The sequence below is a fragment of the Poecilia formosa genome, unplaced genomic scaffold (assembly GCF_000485575.1).
Source record: "Poecilia formosa unplaced genomic scaffold, Poecilia_formosa-5.1.2 Scaffold485, whole genome shotgun sequence".
In the NCBI taxonomy this organism is placed as follows: domain Eukaryota; kingdom Metazoa; phylum Chordata; class Actinopteri; order Cyprinodontiformes; family Poeciliidae; genus Poecilia; species Poecilia formosa.
Window position 1 is genome coordinate 176,652 of NW_006800424.1, and position 12,697 is coordinate 189,348.

General features: G+C 39.9%; 2 protein-coding genes across 5 annotated transcripts in view; both read left to right on the forward strand.

Annotated features, from left to right (window-relative positions):
- The window catches only part of spdl1 (spindle apparatus coiled-coil protein 1), a 12,592-nt gene extending 10,753 nt beyond the window's left edge, over positions 1–1,839 (forward strand). For both annotated transcript variants that reach the window (XM_016664433.1, XM_007578619.2), the window contains exon 14: positions 1,487–1,839. In XM_016664433.1, the coding sequence (XP_016519919.1) occupies positions 1,487–1,625 (139 nt within the window). In that variant the 3' untranslated portion in view covers positions 1,626–1,839. The remainder of the gene's footprint in view (positions 1–1,486) is intronic.
- A 998-nt stretch (positions 1,840–2,837) lies between these two features.
- Positions 2,838–12,697, forward strand: part of LOC103156532 (nucleotide exchange factor SIL1-like) — a 17,049-nt gene continuing 7,189 nt past the window's right edge. Inside the window, exons 1-2 of one of the 3 annotated variants that reach the window (XM_016664434.1) lie at positions 2,838–2,926; positions 3,142–3,266. In XM_016664434.1, coding sequence (XP_016519920.1) covers positions 3,177–3,266 — 90 coding nt within the window. In that variant the 5' untranslated portion in view covers positions 2,838–2,926; positions 3,142–3,176. Of the gene's footprint in view, positions 3,036–3,141; positions 3,267–12,697 lie in introns of all 3 variants that reach the window. The other 2 variants (XM_007578620.2, XM_007578621.2) reach the window with 2 other exon arrangements.

Here is a 12,697-nt window from a genome sequence, read left to right on the forward strand (position 1 = left end):
TGAAGCCATCCAAAACTGAATACGCTATTCAGCAAACCAAACATTTTGGCATTATTATCAGGTTTTGCATTAACAAGAGCCCAAAATACAAATCATGTTAGTTTCTAGTTTATACATCATCATTCTATCCACTCACTGTTTATCTGTCTTCCTGCAGAATCTTCAATGTAAGAAAGGGAGAAAATGTCTCCAAAACCTGTAACCTTAATTAGTGATAAATAAGACTGAGTTTAAACTTTAAATTCTTAGTGTCCAAAATGTGAAAACATGGAACTAGAACCAGTCAGATTGGAAGGAATATGGATTTATTTTATCTCAGTATACCTTGGACATCAGGTGAATCATAATTAAACATATTGAGAAGTTAAAAACAACAGACACATTTTTTTATTAGAAATGTTTCATCAGCATATTGAGCTCATGTGATTCCTGCTTCAGAAAGGTGAAGGTCTCTGGACATCCTTAAGGTAAACACCGACCAACAGTCAGGAAGACGGACACTGATGAGATCCTACAACCCAAAGGCTGCACGAAGAACCACGATGGTCTGCGGCGGCAGTTTACCAACATGAAAACACATTGAAATATATGATGAATTAATTCTGATATTTGTAAGTTATTTGCAACACCCTGACTGACATTAGCTCATGTATATTCGGCACTATTACAAGTTTTATCGTAGTTTAATACAAAAATCATCGTTAGCTTACCTGAACCGTCTGAGCCACCTGAGCCACCTGCTTTCCTCCCGCTGCAAGGCGGAGATCAGCTCCTCCTCACCACATCGCAGCTTTCCTCCCACTGTCACATTTTCTTTTAGTCTCAGAAAAATCGCAATCAGGCTTTCAAAAAATAGCTCAGCTTTCTCTTCTTCTTTTGTATCAGAAAAACAACAACTCGCGTTAGGTCGCATGTAACGAAGCACAGCACGTAGCTCTTGGAGGCGGGGCGCTACACCCCCCAGCCACCAGGAGGCGGTACCCTGCAACAGAGCCAAGTGGGCCGGTGGAAACGCGGTCACTCCGAAACAGAGCCGTGCCGTGCTGAGCCGGGTTGTTGAAGTAGAGTCGGTGGAAAAGGGGCATTACATATTTCCAGTCTGGATCTGTTTTTTTGTTTTTTTTTTGTTTTTTTTCATCCTGTCTTAGGTAAATTCTTGCGACATTATAGTTTATATAAACCAGAGAAAGACTGCAGTTCATAAAATACATCTAAAGGATCCCTTTGGTGTTTTACCCAGCAGAAAACACACCTGCAATTAATTCAATTAAAATTTTGGTCAGATCCCACAACTAAGACAAATAGATGTATTTGCTCACAGAAATGTAAATTAATAAAAATGGCACCTGTAAGGGGTGGTGATGATTCTGAGCCCCGCCTCCCACCCTCCACATAATACACACATTAAACCAAACACACCATGCTGCAAACATTGTCCTGCTGAGTAACTAATAATATTTCTGTGTTTTTTATGGTTGACCCTCAGCTGGCCTGTGTCTGACCCGAAGGAAGAGACAAAGAACAATCAGCACAACAACCAGGAAGTGAGGAGAAAGAAACCAAAAACAGAGGTGATCTACGTCACTTCTAATAACACCATGGAAAACCAGTGCGCCCAGCAGTAGAGGTCTCCATCACCCCATTAAACATGGGTGTGTGTGTGTTGTGTGTGTGTGTGTGTGGTAATAGTGGAACTCTGGGGAGGCTCTAAAATGTTTGATATTTCTGTTCCTAAGTTATAACCATGTTTTCCAGAACTTTACTGCACATCTGTTAGCTCTGTGTTTACATATTAAAAAAATTACAACTTCTAGCATTGTGGCAGGTGTTAACACTTAACTTGCATCTCTCCTTCCTGGAAACATGGAACTCCTTTGGCTCTATTATAACAAAATGGAACTGTTAGATATTTATAAAATCTTTTTTCCACTTTTACTGACTTTGAAAACTTGACATCCAGACATCATGATAATTAATTTCTAAATGAACTAGATTTTCTTAAATAGATCTCAGCAAGAGAAGCTACACACTTTTTGTAGCCATCTGTAAGCTTCTGGAATGATTCAGTGTTTGCTCTTGTTTTTATCAATAGTTGATCACTGAAGTTGCCTTGCTGGTACGGGCCTGAACTTTGAGGATAGTTCAAATCGTCACCTTCCTAAAATAATGGCCTAAGTCTTTTTTTTTTTTTTTTTTTTTTTTTTGCCAAAAGTGATTTTTTATATATATATATATTTTTGCCTAAATAATCTTTTGGCAAAAAATGACTTGGGCAGTTATTTTAGGAAAATGATCCTGTTTAAATCAGTTGATAATGAACTGAAATTAACTTACTTCTGTTTTCTTTATTGTGATTCAAAGAAACTGAAGCTACCATTAACAAAGAACTTATGCTACTTTCTCCTAAATTCTTTAGATTTAGATCAGAAAAATAAATGTCTGTTGTTCTGTTTCTTTGGCTTTGTGCAATGATAACCTGACAACAGAAAAATTTGGAAATCATCCTCTGTATTATTACAATAAATTGAGAGTTTTGTCGTCTCAAGTCTCATGTGATGCTGAAGGTCAGGTACACAGTTAATGTATACAGGGACAACAGGAGCAACAATCTGACCTGAATTAAAGTGAATTACATTTAGCTTCCAGTTCCCGTTCTGGAACATTGTCCCAGTCCACCCTTAAGGAATGGCCCGAGACCGAGATGGTAAAGCCACCCGGCGCACCTCCTGACATTTTTATTTGCTGAAATAACGCTCCAAGCCGGCAGAGGGCACCATTAAGTAGCTTTACTGCTGAACAACTGAAGAGGGGATGCGTTTTAACTACGTGGACCAATGAGAGCACTGGAATCATTCCGGTGAATGTGAGACAGCTGTGTTGATGTTTACGTGGTGACAGTTTGATAATACGCGACTCTGTTCAGCAGGTGAGTTCAGAGTAACATCTGCGTCACATTTTTCTAGTCGGTGTTCGAGAGAGCTGCTTACGAGGCCAGCCTGGGTAGGAACCCACCGTGGAGCCTCGAGTCTTTCCAGGTTGGTCCAGCACAAGGAGCTGAAAGCCGAACTAACTCCCACTGTCAGCTTTCTGCCAACATTAAAACAACGTGGGAACAGTCCAACGTATTTCATGTGTCTCTAGGCTCACTGTCCTGATATTGTCCTGTTCCAGTCATCATGAGGCTGATTTTCTGTTACTTTGGAGGAGCTTCTCTCAGCTGCTTGTTTCTGGTTCTCCTGCAGCTGCCCTGCTCTCTCAGCCAGAAGGTGAGTTTTAACCAACCAGTATCTGGAATATCATGAACCTCTCCAGGTTACAGTGTAGAGCTGTTCACCCGGGTAAAAACCAAACTAAAGAATTTCAGAAATTGCTTGACATATTTCTAGTATTGCGCTGCTCAGGGTGGCACGTTGGAGTAGCTCTGTACTTTCACTGAGATCTTTTTCAAACTTTCATTTCTGACAAATGTCAGAAAATTTTCTTGGGGGAAAATTGCTTTTTTTAGACAACTGTTCTTGATTTGGATGCGGTGTAGCTGGGCTGATTTTTGCCAGTCATTTTTATACTTTGCTATTTTGTTATGATGCGTAACCATAACAACAGGGTGGCTTACAGCACCTTTTTTGAGCCAAAGTACATTGTTTTAATTGAAAAAATCACGAGGCACACCACCAACCAAAAATGTAAACAAAGATACTCTGTAGTCGCCTATATTACAATAGTCATTCTTATCAAAGTGCCTTGAATAGGAATCAAATAAACATAAAAATTTATTTTTATCATATTTTACATTTCTTATTTCAAACTGAACTTAACATGTCCACTTCAAAAATACACCTGAACAGTGCCACAACACTACATTATTTGCAGATAATTAATTCGTTTTCAAAAAATCTTTTAAGACCAATTACCGTACTGTACGGACTATGAGCGCACCATACTATAAACCGTACCTTCAAATTTTTTGAACCCTCCCCCCGCTCTGGAAACTTGCATACATAAGCTGCACCGGGCTACAGGCCGCTGGTATCTCTGCCGCTCTCGCTTTCCCATAAGGACCCAGCAGAGGGCTGCGTACTAATAACTGCTGGATACATTAAGGACCGCAGTTCTCCGTCTCCAAATCCGGTTTTGTTCACGCTGAGTTGTGCATCGGCTTTATGTCCCTCCTCTACTGCCAGATCGATACTCCTCAACTTAGAAGCTGCATCATACGAGTCTGAAAACATTTCTCCGTCGTGCCTGCTGCTAGCATGTGCTTGTTCTAAATGAAAATTAGCGCATTCTTCTTTGATTTCCAATTTTGACTTCCAATGATTCACTTCCTGCTAAAGAGCCCCCTGGTGGTTGAAGAAAAATCCACAGAAAAGCCGCATGTTCAAAGTGTAGGGAAAAAGTAGCAGCTTATAGTCCGGAAAATACGGTAGGTGAAATTGGATAATTTCCACGGTACATCTGACGATCAGGTACACTAGTGTGCCGCGGCACAGTGGTTGAAAAACACTGGCTTACAGCAATTGGTTAACATTGGAAAAGCTGAAATAATTCCACAACTGAAGCCAGAAATCTCAGAGGAGTTGAACAGGAAGCGTGGTGGGGAGCAGAGAGGAGGAAGTTCAAACCATCTCTTCCACCCATAATAACATGTAACCCTGACAAAAACTCAGAAAGAATGCAGTATAATATCTTTTATTGACACGTGTAGGATTATATCCCCAACTCCAGCATCCCTCTGCCAGTCGTATATAGTCGTGGCTATATACGACTATACGAGCAGACGGATTTAAAGAGCAGCAGGAAAAGAAAAGAGGTGGATTAGCAGTGCTTGTGTCATCCAGGACATGTTACTGTGAAGCCTCGTCTCTGCAGTCCAGACATTGAACTCTTGCCATTAAGTTCCCATCCATATTATTTACCAAAAGAATTCACAAGTGTTATTTTGGCAGCTGTTTACATCCCACCTTCAGCTGTTGCTGATAATGCATGTTCTGTTGTTGCCAAGATACAGACACAACACCCCAATGCATTTATTGCAATAAGTGGTGATTTTAGTCAGGCCCAGGGGCGCTGACAGGAATATTGCCTCCCCCCCAAACCCCCTTCGCGCAACTACTCTTACAGTTTCTTGAGTCTATCTGATCCATCAAAAGCATCATAATTTTAAAGACTTGCAACTGCCTTGCTTTCTTTGGTCCAATACTGATACTAGCACAATATTTACTGCTAGTGAATTTTACCTGCAACAGTCCGCATACAATACAGCAAATAAATTGCTTAAATTTTTAATATTAGTTTTATCTCATTGAAATCTCTTCCCACTTGCAACAATCTCAGACAACATGCAAAATATACATAAAACAATCCAGACTTCTCATCAAGAGAGAAGAGGAAAAAACAAAACGCAACAAAACAAAACAAAAAAAAAACAGGCGAGAAAAAAATAGAGCTGTAAAATACTAAAATCCTAGGGACCAAGCAGAAAGGACTCAAGACGACCCCAAAGTGTCGAAAATGTGTCTGATTTGTGATTAAGATCATGGGTCAGCTTTTCCAAAGGAAGGATGACAGAAATCTGTGTGAGCCACATATTTGGTGAAGTTCATTGTAACAAAATACACTTCTTAGCAAGAAAACAGAGAATTGTAAGCAAAGATTTAGAATGTGCATTCAAATGGTTAGGGGATACATTTAGAAGGTAAAACATAGGGGACAAGGAAAAGCAAACACCCAAAACCTTTTCAGTCACAGAATGGACGTCCCTCCAAAAGGTCAATAATAACTCGCATGACCAGAATAGATGGAAAAATGTACCTCTATGCCTCAAACATTTGCAGCACAGATTGGAACGGTCGGGGAACATTCTCTGGAGACGAACAGGGGTATAGTAGGATCTATTGAAGATTTTGAAATTTTGTTCATGTATAGAAATAGAAGTACATTGAGGAAAGAGAGGTTCCATTGCAAATCTTGAGCCAATCTATAGGACTGAATTTCACCTGCAGATCACGTTCTCACAGCCGCTTTACAGTCAAAGCTTGATGGTTTGAAGCTGAGTAAGGATGCATAGAACTTGGAAATCAGGCCCTTGGGAGATTTGGTTGAAATCAGAGTATTTTCTAAATCCGTCAGTTTCCTACAGAATGCATTGGACCTAAACAATGACTCCATAAAATGGCGAATTTGAAGGTATTTATAAAAATCTCTGAGGGATGTTGCTAATGTCCCTGATTTGATTAAATGATTTAATGGAACCAGAAATCAGCAGATCAGAGAAATTAGTCAGACCAGAAGAGGACCAGTTCAATAGGCCAATACTTCTAATAGAAGTTGGCAAGTCCGGGTTTAAAGTCAGGGGAGATCGAATTGAGATAAAGGGAGGAATATTCAAGTATTTCCTTATGTCTTGCCAAGCTAACAAAGTACTGTAAACTACCATGTTTTCCTTCAATGAATCCAATTAATCTAAATTATTGATAAAAGGGAGAGAGCTTAACCTTCTAGGACAGCATGATAAAGATTCAAGGCCCAGCCATAAACGGTTGTCTCTACTAGAAAACCAGTCTGACATAATTTTAAGCTGGGCAGACCAGTAATAGAGCTGCATGTTGGGTAGACAAACCCTAAGAATGTGAGGGACAAGTAGCAAGGAAGATTTTGAAACAGGTTGTTTAAGTGAGGGAGAATATTCATTTTTATTGTATTAACCCTAATAAGAAGTGATATAGGAAAAGTGGACCATTTCGACAGATCATTCTTAATGTTCTGAACTAGGGGGGAGTAGTTTGATGAGAATAAGTCTTACAGATCAGGGGTGATAAAGATGCCCAAGTGCTTGAAACCTCTTTTAGACGTATGAAAAATACCATATCTTGAGGGATATTGAGAGGAGAAGTGACAGACTTGCCTAAATTAATCTTATAACCCGAAAGAGCGCCAAATTCATCTATGGAACTAAGTACAGCCGGGATTGATTTATCTGGGTTTTTCAATTATAAAAGGATATCATCTGCAAAAAGAGAGATCACATGGTGATCTTCACCTATCCTAATTCCAGATATGTCTGGGTTAGATCTAATAGTCTCAGCTAAAGGTTCAATGAACAGCGTAAATAACAAAGGTGACAAGGGGCACCCCTGTCTACAACCCTTCTGTACAGAAAAACCATCAGACAGCAAACCATTAGTATTTACCATGGCTACTGGATTGAAATAGAAGGCTTTAATCATGTTAATAAAATTAAGGCCCATGACAAATTTCTGTAGAACTAAGAATAAAAAGGGCTATTCTACCCGATCGAAGGCCTTTTCTGCATCGAGAGAAATGATCAGAGGAGGGTCTTTATGATGATTAAGATAATGAATGACATTCAGTGCATGACGCACGTTGTCTGTTCCATATCTAGATTTCACAAAACCTGTCTGGTTGTGATTTATTATCTTCAGAAGAATTTTTTCTAGTCTCCATGCCAACACCTTCGCAACAATTTTGAACCAACATCAAGGAGACTGATAGGTCTATAGGATGTGCAATCTAAGGGATTTTTATCTTTCTTCAACAATAAACTGATGGAGGCAAAATTCCAGGACGGAGGAACACCTCCTGCTAAGATATTGTTTATAGCAAGTAAAAAGATGGGATGGATCTCGGGCCAGAACTTCTTAAAAATTCCAGTGGAAATCCATCTGGACCAGGGCACTTTCCATTCGGCATCGACTGGATTGCCACCCAGACCTCCTCAGGTGTAAAAGCAGCATCAAGGGCAGAGCGAGCCTCTTCTGAAATTGAGGGCAAAAGAACACCATCTAAATAGGAACCAGTGTCTGATTCGATTTTATCAGCCGTGTAAAGGGATTTATAAAAGTCTTTGAAAGTGTTAATAGCAGACGGAACACAGGTAACATCCCCGTTGCATGTTATCATATTAATAGAGCGATCATTGATTTGGTTCTTTAATTGATAGGCAAGCAGATGGCTTGACTTGTTACCGAACTCACAATATTTCTACTTAGTATAGAGTAACAGCGGGCATGGCGAGTATAGTCCATATTTAGCTTGGTCCTAGCAACAACTAATGCCTTCAGATTCCCTGATGTAGGAAATTGTTTATGTATATGCTCCAACCTAGACACCTCATTCTCTAGTTTTTTTCTGTTTTCCTCCAAAACTCTTTTCTGAAAAGAGCCATAGGAAATTAGCTGTCCTTGTAAGGTGGTCTTGGCCGCATCCCAAATCATGGCAGAAGAAACTGGAGAAGATTCATTATCAGACCAGTACTGTGAAAGATTATTCCTAACAAAGGTACAAAAATAGTTGCTATTCAAGAACGAGGTATTAAATCTCCAGATGGGAGTCCTCACAGTATTAAGTGTAGATCCATATTATAAATAAATAGGGGCATGGTCTGAAAGGGCAATTGAACCCATAGTCACATGCATCACAGGTAGTTTCTAGTAAAGCATTGATTAATGCCTGATTTTAAAATTATTTAACTGGACTTGTAGCCATTATTTTGTGCCCATGTGGCTGGACGCCACACAGCACGATGAACCCGATCGAATCGTTATACCTAGGATTTCTGTCAGCTAATGTGTCTCTCAGGTTTTGAAAATGGGCCAACAGTGGGCGACAACTCGTGTAGTGTGAGCTGGACATATTACACTAAGAAAATGAGGAAGGGAGGGTCAGTGGAGAGCACCAGAGCTGAGCCTTTTTTCATTCAGTGTCATCAAGAGAAAGAAAAAAGGCAGGAAGAGACGTAAAGCTGATAATTAAAATGAGGTCGATAGGTTTAATTTATTGTTTGATTAATTGATTTATCGTTTATCACGACAGGCCTACTTCTTGCTTCTTTAAAAAAGTCAAAAATTTCTTCCTCTTGATTACATGGCCTAAACCCTGGACATTCCAGGAAATGAGATTAAGTGGTCGAGGCATACTGGCTTAAGGTACTATGAATGATGTTGGAGGGAGATGAATGAAATACTGAGACCAAAAAGAGACATGAAGAGGAGAAAACCAAGATTATTGTGGAGCGACTAAAGAAAAGGCAAAAGAAAACCCTTTGACAAGCAGCACATACCCTCCCATATCCTGCCCCCAAATGGCAGGAAAGAAACATCCCAAAAGAAGTCACCATAAAACCTAAGTATAACTTCACAATACTGTATCTAAACAGTGTGATCACAGAAACAAACAGGATACCCAAAAACCGCATCAGTGCCCCAGGATGAATATTGAACACCAGTGGCGCAACTGCACATTATTCAGGTGGATTCGAAAACATAAATCCCCCCCCCCCCCAAGGAAGGAACGTCGGCATAGAAAACATATGCTCGCTCCCCCAACAACCCCCTCGCCCCCAGCATTGTGTGCGCTGCATACCCACTTTTTATGCCACTGTTGAACACCACCTACACACCTACAGTCCTCTCTCCACAGAAAATTGGAAAATAAAATGTAAACAAAAATATAAAAATATTGGTAACAAAGTGAAATAATATTGCTACATGAATAAGCGAATAAAAGTCCAATATTAGCATGCATTGCCTTGCTTATATTCGCATCCATTCTCTCTCGTAGAAGAGAGAATAGATACGATAATATAGTTCAAGACACCCTAAAGTATACGAAATGAAATTGTTCTTCGTGTAGTCACGCTTTCATGGTCCAGAACTTTGCGTGAAGGGGATGAAACCGTCAGAGAGGACTCTGTGACCTGTCCGACTCTCTACAGCGTCATCAAGAACAAAAACAACAACAATGGAGAGCGAAAGATTTACCGCACTTAATAGAGTCCAAAAACAAAGCAGCTGACTCCGGAGTGTCAGGTGAATCTGACCCTCATGCAAACACCGGAGGCGAGCAGGGTAAGCGAATCCACGATACTTGTTAAGCCGAGCCTGCGCTCTCCCCACAGCGTCAAACTCTCGTCGCTTACGCAGGACTTCAGAGGACAAATCGGGGTAGAAACGCAACTGGGAGCCGCCATGTCGAATATCACGTTTCTTCAAAGCAGCTCTGAGCACAGCCTCCCGCTTTGAAAATCTTAAGAACCGAACCAGTACACTCCTCGGGGGTTTGCCCGGGTCAGGAACGGCGGCCAAGGCTCGATGGGCCCGCTCGATCTCCAGCGAAGGGAAATTGGAAGAAAGGCCATCCAGAGCTGGAAGAGTTGACTGGAGAAAATCCACCAGGGAGGTAGTGCCCTCCGTCACCTCTGGGAGATTAATGATTTTTAGATTTCTGCGGCGACTGCGGTTCTCCAAATCATCAACTTTCAGCAGAAGACGCTCCACTGCCTTTTCCACAGCGGCTAAGCGAGAGCTGTGGTCTATGAGAGGCCCCAAGGGCCAAAACCTACAAACTCTTACACGTACTATCAAACTCTCATACATTTACTATCAAACTCTCTTACACATACTGACAAACTATCAAACTCTCTCACATTCACTATCAAACTCTCTTACACGTACTATCAAACCCTCTCACATTGGCTATCAAACCCTCTCACATTGGCTATCAAACCCTCTCACATTGGCTATCAAACCCTCTCACATTCGCTATCAAACCCTCTCACATTCGTTATCAAACTCTCTTACATTCACAGTGTTGAGAATGACAATCTCAATTGATGAATCATAATTTGTATTGACACACGGAGCATAAAATCAGCCAAGAAAAGCATTCAGACTTTACTTATTTTATTAAATTTCAGCGCTGAAAGGAGACACTTTACCATTACAGCCGAGAAGAGTTTCTAAAAAAGTCTGTGCAGCGTCTGAGGAGAAGGAGGAGAGTAGCTGTAACTTAAAATTTCAGTTTCTGATTGGACCCCAGGCAGGCTTTTCAAAATAAAAGCAGACCTCCGGTTTATGTTTGATTAATGTTTCTCTCCTGCGGCTTTAAAAATGTAAAACTTTGTGTTAATTGATTTGCTAAAGAAAATCATGTATCTGAAAATAAATTAAAACATATTATGTTGGCAAAAAATTCTGTAAACCACATATGTGCTACCTCAATCAAAATTGCTGACATTTGACATGCAAAAAAATCTTTCAGATTACATAAACAATACCTTACCAGGTACTTCTCTCACTTCAGGATGATACAGGGACACCTATAAGACCAATTTTAACTGAGGTTGCACATATGTGCTTTACAGGATTTTTTGCCCACATAATATTTTTTTTCAGGTACATAATGTCGTTTTGTGAATTAAAACCCTCTATGGCATGGCATTGCCCTCGGTCAACAAACCACATTTCTGTACCTCACGTTGCTCCTTTATTTTATTTTTTTGGGGGGAATGATTTAAAATGCCTCCAGACATTTTTGTCCAAATAAAAAAGGTATTGAGGTTCATGTGACCTTTTACTTAGAAGAGGAGCAGTCCTTTTTATGAAGTGGAGGTGCATGCTACACCTTGCCTCCTACTTGTAAGTTATACATCACTTTTCTTCATGTTTAAATTTGGGTCACTCTAACGAAAAATATTTTAATATCTGTGAGTATGTAAAGAAGCATTATAGATCATTTCAAGACAATTTTTTAAATAATTTATATGCTAAAACTGTGTTTTTTTGTTTGTTGCCTCAGGGCAACATTGCGCAGTTAGGGCTTTTTTATATATTATTCTAATGCGATGATATGCAGTTGATTACAAAATGATTATCAAAGCCAATTTTTTAATTTATTATTGATTAACAGCAACAGGAGATGGATGCAAGATCATTTCATGGACAAAATGTGCATGGTTCATAAGCTGGGGTCATTCCCAATGAAAACACTGTACAACCATTATTTCATTGTTTGTTTATCTTCAAAACTGACTTCAGTCCCAAAGGGTGAAGAGCTGGTCATCAATGAACAAATGGCCCCATTCCAAGGTAGGCAAAGACTGAAGCAATACCTGCTAAACCCAAATATACGGGTCTGCAGGGTACTTCATATGGCTGGTGCAGATGGTGTTCCTTACAACTTGAAAATATACACAGGGTGAGCCGTACCACCACCAAATCTACCAGATATGGGAGCTGGTGGAAATGTTGTCCTTTGCTTGGCTCAAATTCTACCAAAAAAATCAGAACTACAAACTCTTATAAAAGGGAACCTGCAGCCCTAAGTCCTGTCACTGATGTGAATCTGGTCGCTACAACCCATAGATAATCAGATAAACAGATGGTGATTCCCTGGTACGCCAATAATCAAGTGCCAAAAATGTGATGCACACTTTTTTTCACATCAGCAAGCAATTCCTTCCTGACGTTTAACATGTAATAGGGAAAAAGACTGTTTTCAACATCCTTAGTGATTCTAACTCTGCCAAACATACCCATGTACAAACACACAAATGCTCGTTTTAGTAATTTGTGCAAATGTACCATTCATTAATGAAAGTTAGTCGTTTATTTTATATTTGGTGAGTTGGAACATGTCTGATTTATTTTTGTCAAAAAAGGTTTTTTTATGAATATAGTTTTTGTTTGATTTGTATTTAATTTCTCATAATCACTGTAGAAAACTTGGCGTTTTAGACCCCTTGTAGCAAAATGTTGCCCTGAGGCAACAAACCCAAATCCGGTTCCGGGAGGTGTCGGGGTCCGATTTTATGATTGATATGTAATTAGGAACCAACAAGCTCCCAAAGAATGCCAGAAAATATTTTTTCCCCAAAAAAAAAAAAGTCATGCCATAGAGC